Source organism: Alexandromys fortis, unplaced genomic scaffold (assembly GCF_014885135.2).
Source record: "Alexandromys fortis isolate MF-2015 unplaced genomic scaffold, M_Fortis_MF-2015_v1.1 scaffold_1, whole genome shotgun sequence".
In the NCBI taxonomy this organism is placed as follows: domain Eukaryota; kingdom Metazoa; phylum Chordata; class Mammalia; order Rodentia; family Cricetidae; genus Alexandromys; species Alexandromys fortis.
In genome coordinates, this window is record NW_026067927.1 from 36850264 (window position 1) to 36870613 (window position 20350).

At 46.4% G+C, this 20350-nt stretch overlaps 1 protein-coding gene across 2 annotated transcripts in view; it reads right to left on the reverse strand.

Moving 5' to 3' along the window:
- Spock1 (SPARC (osteonectin), cwcv and kazal like domains proteoglycan 1) overlaps nucleotides 1–20350 on the reverse strand; it is a 438932-nt gene that overhangs the window by 53968 nt on the left and 364614 nt on the right. For both annotated transcript variants that reach the window (XM_050143949.1, XM_050143950.1), the window contains one exon: nucleotides 19524–19638. In XM_050143949.1, coding sequence (XP_049999906.1) covers nucleotides 19524–19638 — 115 coding nt within the window. The remainder of the gene's footprint in view (nucleotides 1–19523; nucleotides 19639–20350) is intronic.

Here is a 20350-nt window from a genome sequence, read left to right on the forward strand (position 1 = left end):
TGCGTGTGTACACGTGCATCTGTGAGATGGAGACAGGCATATGTTTATGTACATGTGTATGTTTACGCATGTGGAGGCCAGGAGTTAATACAGTCTTCCCTGATCACTCTCTCACACACACATATGCTGAGGGACAGTCTCCTCTTGCTTGGACCCAGAGTTCACGGGTTCAGCTAGCCTAGCTGGCCAGCATGGCCTGGGGTGCCCTGTCTCGGCCTTCTGAGCATTGGTTTTATAGGCGAGCCACCCCACCTGCCCAGCATTTAAGTGGGTGTTAGGGTTCCGAACTCTGGTTCTCACTGTAACACAGCAAGTACATTACGACGGAGTCATGTCCCAACTGCGCCGTTCTTTGTTTTTAGGAAACATGGACATTCTGCCTACACTGGGAACCCAGAAAGAAGGGGATAAACTCCAGAAACGTGTAAAAGAGGAGCATGGTTTCTCGGGGGCCTCAACGATCATATTTTCACCAGTGGTGTCCACTGGGTACTTTAACATTGTTCACTATTTCTCCTCAATATGATTGGACCCCGTTTTCTGGAAGATGAAACTTCTCAGAGACTCATAAGCTCCTCTGCTCACCAAACAAAGCCAGCTGAGAACCAGCTCAGAGCCCACAGGGAGGAGAAGGTCCTAGCATCAAGATCCCAAACATGTGTTAGCTTGACTCTAAACTCTCAGGTACTGGTAGTGTTTGCTGGACCACCTCCACAGAAAAAGGATGCTGCAGCCTAGTGGGGCAAAGCTGGGTACCCACACCAGTACAGGTGGCTGCGCTCCACTTGGACCGAGGCTTCTCTGCCATGCCAACCTTCCTCTGGATGAGCTAGGACCAAATATCCCACAAGCAGCCCATTGCCTGTCCCTATACTTTGAAAAGTAGTAAAAGCAGCTGCAGGCATGGGCCTGCCAAGACTGTCTTCCACGGAGAATTTGCTGAAGGTCAGTGCGAGGCTGCCACGGTCAGTCCGATGCTCCCTGGGGCCTCTGTAATTCTCCCTGCACTCTGCCGCCTGCTCTGGCACTGCCCATCAGCTGCCCAGTGCCTCTTAGATGGCGATGCCAACAGAGACTGGGCTTGGAGCCTAGAGCTGAAAGAACCTTTGGTGCTGATTGGCATCCTGTTGACACAGGCCCACCCAGTGGTCTACAGAGGAAGTCAGGACAGCTAACAGCGGGCTCCTAACTCCATGACACTTGGACTGCAGTTCTAACATATCCTGATCCACTCCATCTGCTGCCAATCCACCCTGGCCCTGGCTCCTCACTTCAGGACCCCATTAGGACTGGAAAGCTCATTACAAAGCATGTCCCTGCCTTGCAGAGAGGAGAGAAGTGCTAGAGAGAACATTCTGCAATAGAAATCCCTCAGATACAGAGGGACCTCTGAGACTCTCCCCAGTCCTTGATTTTGCAGACCAAATCTGAGCAAACATATGACCCACGGGTGTTCTAACACAGCTGGTGTCTTGGGGAAACCTATTTCATGTCATTGCAAAGTGAGAAATGATTTTGATCTCATTTTCATTAAACCATAATCTCTGAGTTCTGCCCCAAATATCTGTTCTCCTTTTGTTGTTAAAAAGCCATCCATTTTTATATCTCTGGAGATTAATTAACAGCTCTGGGTTGTCTCTGAGAACCACAGGTGAGAGCTCTGTGGAGCACAGTGGCCGTGGCCCTCCGGATATGGCCATATCTAGACACCTACTGATCCACTCTGGGGTCATGGAAGTTCTCCCTCCATGCCCTTACTATAAGTCAACAAGCGATTAACCAGGGTCTAGCATGTGCTAGGTCAGCACTGGGTCACCTAAAATACATGCTTTATACAAAAGGTCATGACCCAAACATTTTTCTTTAAAAAATAAACTATGTTATGAGTATTATTATACTGAAGAAGAAAAAGTAAGAGTATATTGCCACATGTCTAAGGAAATTAGAATTATTCTATGAGCACTGGAAAAAAAATAAATTCATAAGATAGGAGAAAAAAAGACTGACATACCCAGAGAGAGGCAACTATTTCCAATAAATGGTTAGCTACAGAAGTGAAAAAGAATAACCTAGTTAGAGACCTTATACCAAAAGTTTCTCAAAATCCAACATCCCCTCAATGCAAACTGAAACATTATAAAATATCTAAAACCAAATGAGAAAAACCTGTGCAACCTTGAGGTTAGTGATGAATTCTAAAATATAAGACCACAGCACAATCCATGAGAGAAAAAAATGCATGAGTTGGACCTTATTAAAAGCAAAACTTTATGCTCTGTGGGTGATGTTATTAAAAATGGAAACAAGAAAATACTGCAACTGTTGGCAGAAACAAAAAATCACAAAATACATTCCTGATAGCAGATTTATATCTTAAACACAACCTTCAGACTCAACAATAGGACAAGAAATAGCCTGTTAAATGAACTGAGTAGCCATATCTTGTGAAAGGATCACCAGTATGAGCTGTTATTAAGAAAATGTAAAAGAACATAAGATGCTATAAACACCCATGTGTGCACGTCCAGATACACACAGATACACTAATGTCTCTAAATAGGGTGATAAACTGTACAAGTCCACAATGGCATGCTCGTGAGAGAGAGAAAAGAGGTGAGCTGTGACTGCAGACACATCGGTGAGTCTTGCTGAGAATTGCTAAGTGAAGGAAGCCATTACAGGTGACTACCAGATGCCGTGGGTACACCACTGGATATTCTTTGAGAACTGCTAAGTGAAGGAAGCCATTACAGAAGCCTACTAGATGCCGTAGGGACAACATTGGATGCTCTTCTACAAGAAGTGTCGGAGAGTGTAGACAGATCGCTGGTTCCTGGGGCTTGGAGTGGGAAAGGAAGAGGAGTTGAGAAGGTGAAGTGGAGAGAGTGGTTTAAAGAGATGATTCTCTATAACACTGTAAGGACAGGCTGTGACAGCGTGCATTCTTCAAAGCTCATGCAACTTCACAGTTCAGTGCATGAACATCGGTATATGTGACATTATAAAAAGTGTTTAGGGTGCCAAAGGCTTCCGGGATGAAATGCAGAGGGTGACAAAACATCTGGATGTGTCACAGATGCTGGCCTGAGCCGGGCAGCTTTGGGAACAAAACTTTACAGATGGAGACCAAAGGTCTCTACTTAAGCCCAGAGCTCTAGCTGAGAAATCTCTACCCAGGGAGGAGAGGTTCAACACTTTGCCCTCACATACACTCAGGACAGAAGACTCGAGTGCACCGGTGGAGGATAGCCAGAGCCAAATTCCTCACTATGAGAGTGGGACTGGCCATAGTGACACCAGAATGATCAGGCGGTAATGGGTCCATGCTGGAGACCCAGGGAAGAGCCAAAACCTAATTTCATATAGATGTGAATGTATCCATGTTGGACAAAATATGGCTATATGAGATTTATTTCTCACTCCCTATACACATACCCCCTGAACCACAAATCTCAGGTACACGCACATGTGTGTGCACACACACACGCGCATACACACACACATGATTGTTCAGGTAGAAATGCAAAAGAATACAACTTCTGCAGGTTCTGGTAAAAGTAAACAACTCACACTCAACAGAGAGAAAACCTTCCTATCTATATACTCAACTGACTTCAAAACATATGGCAAAATGGGACACTGAAGAATTGGGATCTATAGATAACTACATGAGGATGGAGGCAAAGAGAGAGGAAGGAAAAGATAGATGGACAGATGGACAGACAGATAGATGGACAGACAGATGACAAACAGAGACTTATCAGCATATCCATGTATTTCCTTGTTTTGCAATGACATCTGATGTCCTGGTCTTGGGCCATAATAGCACTCTCTAGTAGAAGGACCCAGAGCCAGTTAGCTAAGGAAAAACCTGATTCTGGGGCTGGAGAGATGCTCAGTGTTAAAAGGACAGAGCTTGCATCCCAACACACACATGGTGGCTCACAACTTTCTATTAACTCCAATTCTGGGGGCTCTGATGCTCTCTCTGTCCTTCATGGGCACAAGGCACGTATGTGGTACACATATAGACATGTAAATAACACATTCATATACCAAACTCAGGATGAGGAGGGGCCACTACAAGTGATTCACAGGGACTTCGCCAGTCAGTTTACACACACGTGACACACGGGGACCTCGCTGTCCATTTACAGAGGGACAGGCAGGGCTCATGAAAACACCCCATACCACGGCTTCTTGGCCGAGTAGATAATTGTTTACTTCATTCTATAAGTTTCGGGCAGAGCCAAGACTTACAAAAGAAACAGAGCTGCCTGGAGAGTGGAAGGAAGAGCTTACAGCTCCCGATTTGGGGGCAAGATGATCTAGCCCCAAGCCCGGCTCTGTCCTTGGCTGGATGCATGACTCGCGCAGTTGGAAACAGAGAGGCTTGCTTTCTACTTTCTCATCTTTAAAGAGAGATGATGGCACCTCCCCTACTGGGAACTTGGGACGGCTAAGTGGATAGATAAGGCACCTGGTGTCTAACAATGGTGATCATAAATAAATGACAGCTATTTCTTAAACTTTCATTGGACAGAAGGACAAAAATGGCCATTATTTTCAGATGACAGAATTTTCTACATAAAATCCCAAAAAAGATAAATCCCCTAAAAACTACCAGAACCATGACGGAAGATGGACTATCTGAAAGCATCATTTTTAACAAACACGAATAACATATTTCCTTTACGAAAAGCAGCCAGCAACATCAGCTCTACTCACACTCAGTGGGTGCGTGCAGCTAGCGTGAGGGAAAGGCAGAGCCCTTCTCAAGGAGACGTGGGTAAAAACACACACCGCACTTCTAGATGGCCCCACGTAGCCTGGTGCAGTCGGATCTTGTCTGGTTACTTTTGCTAACCCAATTTAAATCTCATTTTTCAAGTTTTCAGAAGTGATTTTGAATACCATCTAGGAAATGAATAGGTAAGAATAACCGTGGAAAATTTGAAAACTGGCAGATAAAAAAAGATAAATTACCGCGCAAAACTAATTCTTAAAACTGCCGATTCAAAGCAAACAGAAAACATCCCCATGGGTGTATTTCTCCTATCGTGTCCTGAGAAGCATTAGGTTGGTTAAACATTTTCCGAGAACAGGTTTCAACCCCTGAGTGGGTCTCAGCTGTTCTGCTTTTGTGATGATGAGAACTTGCAACTCCAGCGAGCTTCTTGTTCCCAAGCCCCAAACTCTGCGTTTCCCAGTATCTAAGGGGACCTTCTGACTCACCCAGACTAAACTCAGACTGAGTTGGCCTTTGAATGTAAAAGGAATTACGTCCAAATTCACAGATTTTACACATGAAAGAAAGCAGTGTGGCTTCATCTGTTCTTTGATTTCTCCTGTTGAGGGGACCGTAGGCGGAAAGACCACTCTAGCGGACCTTGTGGGCCGCCATGGAGTGGACCTTTCAGAGAAGCAACAGGAAGGAGCCTGGACCCCTGATGACGGAGGCTGTCCCAATGAGTCACCAATGTCCTACCACTGACTTGCTTCTTAGTTAGATTTATTGTCAGCTGGACACAAACTAGATCCCCTGGGATGAGAGACGGCCTCAACTGGAGTGACCGTGGGTGTATCTGTGCGGCTGGAGTGACCGTGGGTGTATCTGTGCGGCTGGAGTGACCGTGGGTGTATCTGTGCGGCTGGAGTGACCGTGGGTGTGTCTGTGCGGCTGGAGTGACCGTGGGTGTGTCTGTGCGGCTGGAGTGACCGTGGGTGTGTCTGTGCGGCTGGAGTGACCGTGGGTGTATCTGTGAGCATTTCGTGATTCCTCATGGATGTGGTTGGGCTCAGCCCGTGTGAGCAGTACAGATCTAGACACCCTGGGCTGTATCAAACGTAGCTGAACTCGAGGCTGGGAGAGCACCACAAGCCACATTCCTCCAAGGCCCCTGCTGCAGTTCCCAGTCCAGGGTCCTGCCCCGAATTTCCTTAACAATGGAATAGAAGCTGTAAGATGAAACAAACCTTTTCTCCTCTCAAGTTGCGCCATTGAAAGCAAGCCAGGACAATTTGGTAACGGGTAACATGCAAATAGAAGAACCCTTCTTTTGTTCAAAGCCCCATTATTTAGGACCTAGAATCTCAGACATCTAACACCAAACCAGATCTTAGCTAGTTAAATGACTTTCTTTCTTAACTCAGAAGATGGGGAAAAAAGTCAGTAAAACCTATGAAATCTGAGGTGGGTGCGAGTCTCTGAACAGGCTGTGTGGTTTCTTTTCTCTGAAAGAAACCCTGCCAGGGTGGAACAACAGCCTTGGATTGTTACACACAAGATCTCCCTCTAGGAACGAATCTCATGCCAATAATTAAGATGTCTGTGCAATTAATACTTGATGTTTGTAAAAGCAAAAGATATAATAGTGACTTAGACAGAAGCTAAATGTTCAATAATACAGGACTAGTAGAAAAATTACATTACAGTTATGTGATCAAACTCTGTGAAGACATTAAAAGCAAAGTTTTAAAAGAATAATTGATACTATGGGAGTGTTATTAAGCACCATTAAGGTAATAGTAAGGAATTTTTGATAGTATATGATTACATTCAGTTTGGGAGACTGAGTCATTTTTAAAACTTATTCGTTATCATTTGGGCTATTTTAATAGTGTTCTGTAACAAACATGATAATGCCTCTTTTTAAGGCTACCAGCCTGTGTCTGCTGTCTTGTGCCGCACATTGCTTTCTCCAGGTGGGCAGCTGCTCTGCACTCCCGCCTGCCCGAGGAAAGGTCAGTATGCCTGCTTGCTGTACACCCCGCTGCTCCTTTGTCTTCATAAAGGTGAGGAACTGCGACTGGCATGGCACACCCACAGGTGGCCAATTCCTACTCCAGGCCATCCTGAAAAGCTCACTCACTGAGTTCTCTGTGCCCACGACCTACAGAGTACCATGTGCTATTCTGGAAGATGGCGTTGTAGCCATCATAGGTGTCCTCCATCCCCAAACGCCAAACTGTCACTGTTGCTGACTCTGGGAGCTCCTGGCCTCAAACCAATGCTGCGTGCTCTACAAACATGGTCTTTAGTGGACATGCTCCATTTCCACTAGAGATTGCGGTTAGCTGGCATACAGTGGCATACGGTCACGCTAAATTGCTCTGTGGCATAAGCTAAGGGAGCCGGAGAAATGACATGGTCCAGCTACCCCACACTGGCATCAGAGACCCAGGTTGTCTCCAGACTGTCTTCCTCCACGTGTCAGCTGCCATCTGGGGCTTGCCATCTTGTGGCTACAAAGGTTTTCGTGCTCTAGGCACACCTTAGAAGTAAAGAGGACCCCAATTCCATGCCTAACCCACCTGCCACCAAGGCAAAAGCCCCCTCAGAAAGCTCTAGAACACTGAAATGTCATGGGCCAGCCTCAACTGGCAGAACCTGGAAGAATAAAACATAGCTTAGAAGATTACTTTAAATAATAATAATCCCTAGGGTTGCACAGGTAACAAGGAGAGAGCTGACTGTGTCTACGGAGGTCATCAAGACTGACTTTGGGATTCAAACACCTATAAGGCAGTGCATTGCCAAACTGCTCAGAAAACAGACCCAAATCAGAAGCATGCCTAAGTGCCTATATTATTGATGACAACAACTAAGATCAGTGAGTCTCTTCCAGAGTCAGAGGTCTTCCTAATTACCCCCAAATTCGTTCCATTTTTATATTGCTGTCTCAAGAGAAACCAAGTCACTTTGTTCTACTAACAAGGAACAGAGTCTCAGAGAGGTCAAGCAACTTGCTTCAAACCACACAGCTATCATTCTAGAGCGTACTTCGATCCCACAACTGCTTGATTCCACAGCCTACATCATTTATAGATGATAAGACAGCATCTTACCATGTCTGACTGAATGCAGCTAAGGAGAAGATAATGAGAAAGAAGCGTACATCCATATTCCTGAAACCCGAAGATGTGCAAAGACTCACAGGAAACTAGGTAAAGAGAAACCTCTGCCTCTGTGGAGATCGCAAAGTCATGTGTCCACTATAGCTGGTGCCATGAGCAACCGAGGAAAGCAACCCAGACTGAAGATGACAACATGAACCAGAACAAACCAAACAGCAGGCGGTCTGCCATGAGCACAGAATAGAAAATGAAATACAGGAAATACAAAGATGCTACTTTTAACCAGGATATCTATGTGTCAAAATATCAGTCACATTAGACACACGCCAGATGCATTATAAGTTAACACTCACATTTGGTGTAACTTGTAACATGTAAAGAACAGCCCCTGGGGTGGAATACAAGGATAAAGTAGGCACCAGTTTCAAAGGCACAGCCTACCAGCATCCTTAATGCAACCAAGTGTCCATTGAACATCGCCTGCATCTCACAGTTTCCATGTCTCCACGACTCGAGACCAGAGAGGCCACAATGAAAGTAGGTCAACATTCTAGCAGAAAGCAATAAAAACCATGTGGAGTCCAAGACTCATAAAGTCAACTCCATAAAGAGACGCTGCTGCTCAGCTCCAGCTAACTGTAACCTTGGGACATGAATGAGCTCCGTGTGCAGGAGGCACCACAGATTATCCGCTGTAGAGAATGCTTGTGGTCCCTCTGAGGGGAGACAGGGTCCTGGGCCTGGGCACAAAATGAGCACTTGATTAAGGCCAGATAGCTGGATGATGGATGGATAGAAGGATGAAAATACATTACTCCTACCAGTAGATTCAACCGCTGACCTCAATTTTGAGAAACAAAAAGAAAACTGTGTTAAAGGTTGCTTTAAACTTTACATTTTTAAATAGAGCTCAGAGGTCTTTAGAAGTGACGGATTGAAGGAGCAGGATGCTGTGGCTTTAGTGCATGGTGTGTTTCCTGAAGAGGTAGGTTTCCAACTGGGCACGGTGTTAATCAGATTTGAACACAACCATGTTACCAGTTCAAGTGGACAACTCTAGCAACCAGGAGGCCCTCCCTCTTTTGCCTAGAAATGGGACATGTTCTCACAAGAGCCCAACGGAACCCTGATCACCATGGGTCATCCCTCCCTGCTTCTGCTACCAAGGCAAAATCCAAAGCAATAATCCATGTTTCCCCAGATGCCGTAAGTGAGCAGAATTCAGGGAGGTGCAGACCTGTCCACACCCACCATGGATGTAAGGAGGTGTCTGGTTCCAGCTAGAGCAGCCACTAAGATGTACACTGCAGTGAACTGCCAGACAAAGGCCAAGTTCAGAGCCTTTTGTTCATGGAATTCCCAGTGTGTTGCTGAAGGATCTGACTCTCAGCCTAGAGATCCATTCACCTACAGAAATCTCAGCTGTAGGCACTCAAAAGAGGACACAGATATTGCAGTGCGGTTTGCTGAGGGCTGTTTTGAGGGTGTTGGGGGAGGGAGGAGAGGGATGCTTTGCTCACATTCATCAGATACGTGTACGAAACTCCCAAGAAAGGCAAGTCTTATTAAGTAAAAGAAAATAATCTAAGCCTACGTATTCAATTAGTGAACTCATCTCACAGGTGACCTCCTCTAATCCCCTGTGCCAGAAGTATGTACACAGGCAGGGATGGTGTGTGGAGAGGACCGACAAGCAGGCGTGGATCACAGACACTACGTGGCAGGCAAGGGGACCTATAGGAGTCACCACAGACACGGAGGCCGTGGGTCAGGCCTATGGAAGCACAAGTGGCTGATCCTTCCTGGAGGCTGGGGTCCAGATGCAGAGCCTAGCCAGAAGGCTGAGGCGGGATGCCAGCTCCTCTATGCTTCTGCCCTGGAGCTTTGAACACTCCGGCAGTAAGCCTAGCCTGGGACTAATACATGCCTAGATTTGAAGAGATATAGGGACATGGATTCAGCCTGTTCGGCATCAGGAACCCCTTTAAAGTAATAGCTGCTTGGCCCCATACAAATGGCTTTCTAGCTCCCTTTAAACTTAGCTTAAATCAATTTTAAGACACGTTTGTTGTACTAGCCCTGTGCTCTGGACATGACTGGTGCTCTAATCAAACTCCCTGCAGCACTAATTTTCTGGTCTTTGACATTGAACTTTTAAATCTGTTTTCACAGAGTCAGTACTCCCTGCCTGTGTGACCTCTGAGGCCAGGGCTGCATTCACACCCCATGCCAAGACGGGCCTAGAGGGCTTACTTGCGAGTCTCTCTATGTCTCCACACATGATCTGATGGCAAGCGACCTGAGGAGACTCAGGCAGACAGAGCACAGGTGGGCCCATGGGGGCACTAACACTTGGTGCTCTCTGGACCAGGGAGGAGCGGAAACAGGCTCCCGGCTGCCTAGGCTGAGGCCCCACAGGAGAGCTAGACGGCTCTCTATAAGATCTTTCACAAGGTAAAGGCGACCAGCAATGAAGAAAGGTCTCTTCCTCAGCATGCCTGTGGTTGCTCTGTGGGCATCTGGCAAACAGGGCTTGCACTTGCTGCAGACCCCTACGGTCCTGGCCCCTTACTCTCTGGCCTCTTTCTCACACAGCTCACTGACCTGTTCTGAAGCCACCTCTCCCTCTGAGTCTTTCTAGGTCTTGAAATCATGAGAATATTAAGTAGAACACCCACCTTTTCTTGCTGTAAGACTCTCTTCAAACAGAAGGGCCATTGGGAGCTACCCATGGGGACTAGAAGAACCACACCATTCTGGTTAGGATGTGGATCTTGGTGTTGATTTTGCCTGTAGTCCCAATGGATCTGGGGATCTCTCACTATATACTTAGGAAAAGAGTGAGCCTTGACTTTATCTGGCCTTGATATATCTTCCTTAAGTGGAACAACCAAAGTGGCATCCCTGCCTCTAATGGGATGACATCCCCGCCCCTTCACCTCCAATCAGAGTGGCATCCCCACACACTTCATTGTCACGCTACCACATTGGGTTTAGCAACAGAGAATTATTATGATCATGGCCATGTTTGTCCTGTTGAGAAGATGCAGGCAGAGAACAGAGAATGGTGACGTCATACTGAGAATGACAACACACAGGCAGAGGATGCTAATAATTCTACAGGTAAAGGGCAATGACATCATACAGATGGTGACACTCAGCCAGAGGACAGTGATGTCATATTGATGATAATGATAATATACAGGTAACAGACTATGACATCATCCTGATGATTGACATCCAGGCAGAAGATGCCTGGATCACCATCATGACAGTGGTTCAGGATGAGGAGGCTGCTGATTGAGGAGTTGCTGTAGTTTGTGACATTTGTAGGTAATTTAGAGCTCACTTCATCTCACTTGCTAAGAGTGGGGCCTGCACCATCCTTCAGTCCCCACCCTGTCAAAGGCCCAGCTCCCAATCTTACTCATGGAACCCAGGAAACAGGCAGGATTTTGCCAAGCAGCCCCTTGGTGGTGTAGCTGCCACGAGCGTCCCTCTGACTCTAATTTCAGTTTATTTCCTATTGTGCAGTGCTATCTTTCTCACAGCAGCAGATAGCTGAGCCACGGAAGCACAGCTGACTTCAGGACAGATTACAAAGGAATTTTATCTTCAAGGAGCTAGGGCGGAAACTTGAGACTACCAGAAAAGCACAAGGTGGCGGGGACAATGAGCTCATGCCAGGGTTTTGATAAACTTCAGAGAGCTACGCACACGTGCGGAAAGACAGGGAGGAAATGAGTGAGGACAGCCTGTCTCTCACCTTGGAAAAATCCCATCAGTGAGGAATGTGGTATCAGAAAAGGGCCATATCCTCTCAGTACCAAAACCACAATAAGATGTGTTTTACAAGCATAGATATGCATGTGGCTCACATGTGAGCATCCATGTGCACACATGTGGAGGGTATGTATGTGTGAGGGTATGTGAATGGATATGCATGTTTATGAGTATGCTTCACATGGATGAACATGTAGGGTGAACATATAAAGGGGCATGTGTAGGAGTATGTATATTTGTGGTCATGCATGTGTATGAGCATACGTAGGCACGGACTTACGTAGGCATGGGCATGTATGTATTGGACATGCATACTGTAGCATGTGGATCTTTTTCATTTTCCAAAGGAAGCTTAGCATTCATGTACATGGACATTTGAACTAGGTTAAGGACATAGCCTAATGAGAGGGTAAGAAAGTAAGCTCCAGAGAAGACTTAACCCTCCACATTATTATCTATTAAAATCTTAAATTTCCTCCTCAGCAATTCAAATGACACCATCTGTTAGAAAAATTGAGCAGATAAACATGGTTAAGTGTGTTTTTATGTCTGTGTGAGGAGTGCAAGCATTTAAGTGTGGGTTCCTGTGGAGGCCAGAAGAGGGCACTGGAGTTCCTGGCACTGTGAACCACTCAGCGTGGGTGCTGGGAACAGTAATCAGGGCGTCTGGAAGAGCAGGGAGCACACTGTAAGGGGAAAGATCTCTACAGTCCGGACATTCAATGTGCAAAGAACTGAAGAGTACAGTCTGAGCGAACTATCAAAGTTCTTAATTTCTAGATTAAGCTTCTGAAGTTGGATGTCTTTCTGTATATGTGTTGCTTTCATTGGTTAATAAAGAAGCTGTTTTGGTCAATAGCTTAGCAGAGCAAAACCAGGCAGGAAATCTGAACAGAGATGTAGAGAGAGAGAGTAGGCAGAGTCAGTGAGATGCCTCAGGAGAAAGATGCTGGAAAACCTTACCAGTAGGCCACAGCCTCATTGTGATTAATAGATTAACAGAAATGGGTTAATTTGAGATATAAGAGTTAGTTAATAAGAATCCTGAGCTAATAGGCCAAGTAGTGCTGTAATTAATAGAGTTTTTGTGTGATTTGTGTGATTACTCGTGTCTGGGCAGCCGGGAAATGAATGAACAGTCTCTGGTTACATGCTCACATCCTGTCCTCTGAACTCCAATCATGCCTCAGTTTACCCTCTTTCTCTTTTCACTTCCAGCTTTCTCTGATCAATTAATATCAAATAGGCATGCTGGACCAGGGAAATCTGTGGTCTTCCTTCCCAGAGTTGGTCAAGCAAAACAGAAGCTGAGATCAAAGCTAAATCCAGTAAATATCTCAGAGTACTGATTAGGGTATTTAAATTTTTAGGCAGTTGCCAATTTAATTCTCAAGGTTTTTCTCTTTCTTTTTAAAAAATCTTGACATTTGGAATAACTGGTCCCTAAAACTTAAATGCTCCCTCGTACATTTAATTTCTGACTAAAGTGTGGAACAGAATAATAAGCAATGTGAGCCGAATGGGTAGGGAAAGGGTGTGATAAATCATGGGCTTGCAAGTCTGGGGCCTTCACCCTGTTATACCTCAGGCATTAGGGACAACGTTCTCTCTAGATACAAAGACCATCTCCAGTATTCTAGCACAGTGGTCCTCAACCGTCCTAATGTTGGGGCCCTTTACTACAGTTCTTCATATTGTAGTGACACCCAGCCGTGAAATTGTTTTCATTATTTAATAACTGTAATTTGCTACTATGTAAATATGCGTGTTTTCCAATGGTCTTAGGGAACCTCTATGAAAGGGGTCATGACCCACAGGTTGAGAACCACTGTTCTAGGAGCCTATGCAGCAGGATTTTCTTTGAGGAGTTTTCCATTTAGACATTGCACTGGGAGGAACCCTACTCTGTCTCCTGTTCCCATTTAAACACATTTCCCCTGATCCACTTGTGATAAGTAATAGAATTAGACAACCGTCTGTCATCCCAAGATCCACCTCCCCCACATAGAATCTATCTCTCAGATGGAAAACACCCTTGAAGAAGAGAAAATCACCGTAGACATTCTTTCTCCTGTTGGAAATAGCTCAGCAAGAGGAAGTTGTTATTTCCCCCTTAATCTGCAGCTCTCCTGTCTCCCTGAGCCCAGCTCACCCTCGACTTGCTCCTTTCTCCAGCATGTCAGGCCCGCAGCGAGTTCTTTCTAGCCTTCCCCAGCATTTCTCAGGGTATCTGAACTCATCCCTTCTCCAAAACCTAGGCCGAGCCTACAGCAGGAGGGGGAGCTGCTCTTAGACAGCGACCCTGTTCTCTCCACCTCCTCCTCCAGAGACAGCAGAGGGCACTGTGGTAAGGTGTCCTTCAAATCCTGCTGGGTATTAGGGTACAATGACACTGTCTGCCTTATGATCAACATTGTGAGACTCAGCCAATGATTTCAGACCCCAGGGAAACTCCCACCGCTCAACCTTGCCTCCTCCAGGCTGAGAGCTGTGATCCAAGGCTGCAAACAGAGACCTGGAATCCAGTGGCCTACTTGTCTAAGTCTAGACAAGTCTCTCTCAGGGGGCCTCCAGGGTTTTCCTCTGGTTTATGGGAACTGGGCAGAGATATCTGGGGACTAGGGAGATGGCTCACTGGGTATAGCTTGCTGTGCTATGCTTGAGGAGCTGAGTTCAGATCTGTGACATCCACATAAAAGCTAGGTACTGCTGTGTCCATTTGTAACCCTAACACTGGGGAGTAGGGTAGAGACAGGTGGATCCTAAGGGCTTGCTGGCCAGCCAATGCAGCCTACTCAGCGAGCTTCAGAGTCAGTGAGAGACTCTGTCTCAAAAACTAAGATGGAGGAGCAATTGCGGAAGATACCTGATGTTGACCTCTGGCCTCCACATGCATGTACATTCAAGTGCATGGCACCCACATGCTCACACACTCACACATTCATAATCACATGCTTAGAACACTGGTGTCAGTTTTGTACAAATATAATCTACTGTAGATGTGGACGTGGAGATGGGGCTTACACATGTGGCCTCTTTACAAACACGGATGCTGCAGAAACATACAGGTATGAAAGTGAGCGGTAACTGAGATCCTTCTGACCTGGAAGCCCACAGTCATGCAGAGTCCTTCCCACACACAGGGAAGCTCCAAGCATCTCCAGAAGGATGATGCTCATGGCAAGGCCACCAAGCTCAGAGTGGAGGGTCTGGCTCTACTGGAAGGAGTGGTGTAGCAGGCTGGGAGGGTGCAGGGTTAGAAGGGGTGGGAGACCCATTGGCTAATCCAAAGAGCTGTCTTCGAACCTTGTTTTAAGAGACTTCTACTTTCTAGATTTTTCTCCACTGTAGAGAATTGTGCCCCTATCTCTATCCCTTCTCTGACACCTTCGCTGAGGGCTGAAGAAAGGGCAGTTGTAACACCCTGCAGCTAAGAGGCGACTCTCAGTCTAAGAAGTGGCTTCTTGGTTATTAGTCCTGGTTGCTAGTCTTGGCAAATACCAAACACTAAACTTAGGCTTAAAAAAGTTTCAGGACCTCCCCCATCTTTTCATCTTTACACTTGAGATCAACTCTAGGTCTACATACACCAGGCAGGAGCTCCACTCCTGTGCTGGACACGCTGCCTCTCCATTCTCTCTTTTAGACATTTTCCTTCCTTTAGACAGGAACAAAACATTTCTGTGGCTGTTTTGTTGAACAACCGCTAGTTTAGGATTCTGAGGCTGGCCTGGCTTTATGAGGTCAGAGAGATGGCCAGGGTCATAAGGTGACTGGAAAGTGCAGTAAGAGGCATTCAGAGCTAGTAGAGGATGATCTCATTCCCCACCAGCTCCTCGGGGGTCACATCAAAGGAAGGAGGCCAGATCTCAACCACTCGGTTCTCACTTCAAAACAGGCTGAAGAAGGAGACACAAGACACTTCTAATTTAAGAGTTAGACACATCTTATCTCGAAAACATCAAATCCAGGAGAAAGTGGGGCTCTTCAATTAAGAGGTGCCCCCACACCTACACCAGATACTGATCAATACTGAGGCACCAGCGGGACACAGGGAAGGAAAAAGGGAACATCTATCTGAGTACCCAAGATGGATGCTGTTCACCCCATGCTGCCCACCCCTTCCTCCAACCCTTTGTGACTTTGGTAAGAATTGAGAGTATTGATGTTTCAGGCAGCAAAGTGTTTTAGAGAAAGACTTCCAGTAGATGCCATGTCTACTGCCAACCACGTGACTGCCAGCTATGCCTGCTGGTGACCATGCCCACTGTCTGCCATGCCTACTGCTGTGGGATGTCCTTCTGTACGCTGCAAATATGTGTTGCTCTTATTGGTTGATGAATAAAGTCAGGGCACAATATACCTAGACCAGAAAGCCAAACTGAATACAGGGAGAAAGAAGGTGGAGTCAAGGGAGATGATAGCAGTCTCTAGGGAAGCAAGATGTGACTTGTGGTAAAATATAGACTAATAGAAATGGGTTAATTTAGTTGTAAGAGCTAGCCAGTAATAAGCCTGAGACATCAGCTAAACAATTATGCTTAACACATAGCCTCTAAGTGATTATTTTAGAAGCAGCTACTAGACCAGGTGGAACACAGAAAAGCCTCTGGCTACAACCTATTGCTGACCACACCTACTGCCGGCCATGCCCACTGCTGACCACACCTACTGCCCGCCATGCCCACTGCTGACCACACCTACTGCTGACCACACCTACTGCCCGCCATGCCCACTACTGACCACACCTACTGCCGGCCACACCTACTGCCCGCCATGCCTACTGCCGACCACACCTACTGCCCGCCATGCCCACTGCTGACCACACCCACTGCTGACCACACCCACTGCTGACCACACCTACTTCCAGCCATGCCCACTGCTGACCACAACCACTGGTGGCCATGCCTACTGTCTATTTCTTCAGACGGCACCCTGACAGATAACAGAAGGAGGCTCAGGCTTAGCCTTCCTTCTCTGTCCCTGCACCTCGGTTGTCACCTGGGAACTGCCCTCCACTTCACTTCTGACCTCTCCCTGATAGTCAGCCTTTGGCTTGGTTCCAGCTGCCACAACCTCAGCCCAACTCTTGTCACCTACTATGAGTCACTCTGAGAGCTTTGTAGAAAGAACCATTATCACTGGAAGGAAAAGGTCAGCTCCCGAGCTTGATCAAGTTTGTTCAGGTCAAGCACTGTCAATGTACTGTGATGACCCTAAGATATTGTCAAAGCTCTTGTCATCACACATGTTGCTATCTGTCAAGGAAACATTAATTAAATCCATCTGAAGTCATTGAACATTGTGTCTCAGAAGGGGTTGTTCTTCTCCATTAGGACAACACTGGGTGCAGCAACAAACCCCACCGTACGGTCTTCAGTCCTGCTGTTGGCAGCTGGATGCTGCTTCACCTCATTCTTAAATGGAAATTTCTACATTTCCTCAAAGTTTTGAAATGGGATTGTTAACACAGAAGGCCTGTCATAGAACCCCAGAGAAAGAGCTTGCCCCAAGGGTAAGCAACTGAGAGTTTGAGGAAGATGTGGGGCTTCCAAGGTGATATTTCTTAGACAGCTTCCAGATGGCCTCAGGGACTGAGCCATGTCAGCCCAGGGGCAATGTTCTGAAGGAAAAACAGGCATGCCACCCGAAGGGCACTGATGTGGATGGAATATCACTGATATTATTTTATAATGTTCTCTTGTCTACTACGCTAAGATGAACTTCCTGCTTTTTTGAACTGTCTCTTGGCGTTAACAGGCTTTCACACATGTCTTGAAACCTTTGTAAATAACAATCTCATCCTCACCGACCTTTCAGAATTCAGGGTCTGCCACCTTTTATCCCCGAGTCCTTTTACGTTTAATGGCAATGCATTTGCGTGGGCTTATGAGGAATTTTACTTTTTACCAGTGACCATCTGCCTTGGTGACAGATGCTGATGACATGGTCACAGCCATACCTGGAGGGTCACACTTAAGAAAGCCCCCTGTCATCAGAGGTGGAGGTCATTATAACAACATAGGAGAAATGAAAAGGTCTTCAGAAAATGGGGCTGTTACGCCAATTTAAAAAAAATGGAAACCTTAGCACATCTGGTGGCCCTAGTTTTCACCTCATCTATGAAAATCACGGGAAAAACAAAGAGTTTCCTTCCTTCCCACAGAAGATAAACCTAGAATAGCATGATTCAGAATCGCGCAGAACCTAGCATAGCATGGGATTCAGACTGACGCAGAATCTAGCATAGTGTGGGCTACCACAGCTCCCTAAGAAGACTCCAGAGGATTTTAGGTAGAATTCTCTGGACTGTGTAGTTAAAGAGAAAGGATTCCAAGGCAGAGAGACAGGTGGGACTTGGTTTGTCAGGATGCTCTCCAGATCTTAAAATACCACTACCAGGCACAAACACTCAGAGCCGACACGGTTTTCATCACATGACCAGTATGTTATATCCAGTAAGTGACATTCCATTGTCAGGGACAACTAAGGGGAAACTGCCCCTGCTGCGTGCTATGCCTGACTTCAGGAACCAGGGGTGGATGCTTATGGTTGGTGTAACCTGATTGGAACCTTGGGATCTGACCCCCATCAAAGGAAGAAATGGTAAGCCCACATTGCCCTAGAGACAACCCTCCACCCTGAGCATCCTCTAACCCGTACTAGGAACACCCTCAGTGTTCCGGTGTGGGCCTCACATGAGCCACCCATGCTACTACCCGGTGCAGACTTTCACGCTCTCCCTCTCCCACGTCCTAAATTAGCTTTTCCTGCTGGGCCTTTGTGCACACCCCCTACGTTCCTTTAATGATGAGGCCGAGGACCTGACCTAAAAGGGTCTTACTTCCTCAGCTGACCTCTTTAATACCTACAGTTTTAACACCGTGGCCTTGGGTTTTTTTTTTCCACCAAAAAACAATACAGTATTATATATTATATCAAAGTCTTCTTAATGCCATTATATAAATAAATTGGCCTCAAATGCAATGAGATTGGCTAGTGGGGAATCCGTAGTAATCTTTGCTGATAACTTATAATCACAATGCTTCATGATCCACACTGCTCTTTAGAGACAAGCCTTCCAAAGAGCTGTAAAGTTTCTGAAGTGGAACTGCCCAGGCCAGTTCTCGGAGTCTTTATCTACTTGTCCTAGCAGAGACCACACACAACGAATAAAAATCATATTTTTTCTCATCTTGTTCATTTCCTTAGTCATAAGAAGCTTCCAGCTCTGCAAGACACGTGATCACACACATGCACACACACACAAACACATGTATGCACACACACACACAGGCCTACATGGACATTCAGTGCTTCCTATGAAGCAGCCAGTCACAGCTAAGAACAAGCAGTATCACTTATTCAATTCAAAACTTGGATTTCAGAAGGACAACGGTCAATGGGCCACATGATTTCTCCATTAGAAAGCACCCCAAGAAGCCCTCGGGTCCCAGCCCTCTCAACCATGGACAGAAACAGGGGTCCCAGGGAGCTGCTCCCTTTATCTGCCCCTTGGCTTTAGACCAGGCTCCAGTAGAGTGTATTGATGAAGAAATGCTTAAGGGAAAACATTCTTCTCTGCCTGGTATCTCTGCAGTTTCTGTGATGTTTGGTTTCGAGAGGCTCAAAGGAGCCTAGAATTTGCAGTTGGAGAAAGATAAGCCCAAGGGCAGGCATGGTCTTAGATGCTGAAAACCTGCCCCTCCCACACCAGAGCTAAACTACCAAAAGAAGCTAGCACACACCGAATGGCAGAAGCTGGAGAGCTTACTTCTCAACTCAGTTCCTATTCCCTTCGTGGGCATGAGCAGTGGTGTCACAAGCTTGGCCCCTGGCAGCTGAGACAGGATTGCCCACACAAGCCTGCCCTGACCACTCACCGCTCTTTTCTGCCTTGGGTTTCGGCGGCTCAGGCTCAGGCAGACACGGACAGGGCCCATCGCAGAGGGAGCTGAGGCTTTTGCCTGTTGAACAAGCATGGAATTCCAACTTGCACTGCAAGAGAGAGACAGGGCAGACCGTCAAAACACAGCTCGCAAGACTCCTGCCCGGCTTTCCGGGAAGCAGCTGGCATCCTGGCTTTAAGGGGTCAAAGATGGAGAAGGGAGAGGCCTACCCCTCTGGCTTTCAGAACACTAACTTGGGATTGGCTTTTCTTTTTTTTTTTTTTTTTCAAAGTGTGCCAGATAACTTGCAAACCACAGCGGAAGCACCGGGAAGCTAATTTTAATTAACTGTAGGCTCAACTGTCATCATTTATAAAATACGAAGATTATCTGAAACTTAATGCATGTGGAGTTCTTTATGACCCATGAAGCTCTCCCACTTCAGCGCTGAAGGCTCCCCAACAAATCCTCCCACACGGAGGAAGAGCTCGAGGACGTTCTTAGTAACCAGCTCTCTCATTACTGTGACAATAATGAGAGAAAAAAGATTTGTTTTGCTCATGGCTTCGGCCCATCATGGTGGGAGGCCATGATGATAATACCGGCATCACGGTGGACAGGAAGCAAAACAGGGAAGATGGGAGCCCAGGGCTGAACATGAGACAACACAGGCTGCAAGGGCATTTCCCAGCCAGCTCACTTCCTCCACATAGCTTCCATTTCTTAAAGTTTCTAGACTCTGAAAATAGCATCCTCAGTTGGAGACGAAACATCCTACATCTGAGTCTGTGAGGGGCATTCCACCTTCAAACCACAGCAAC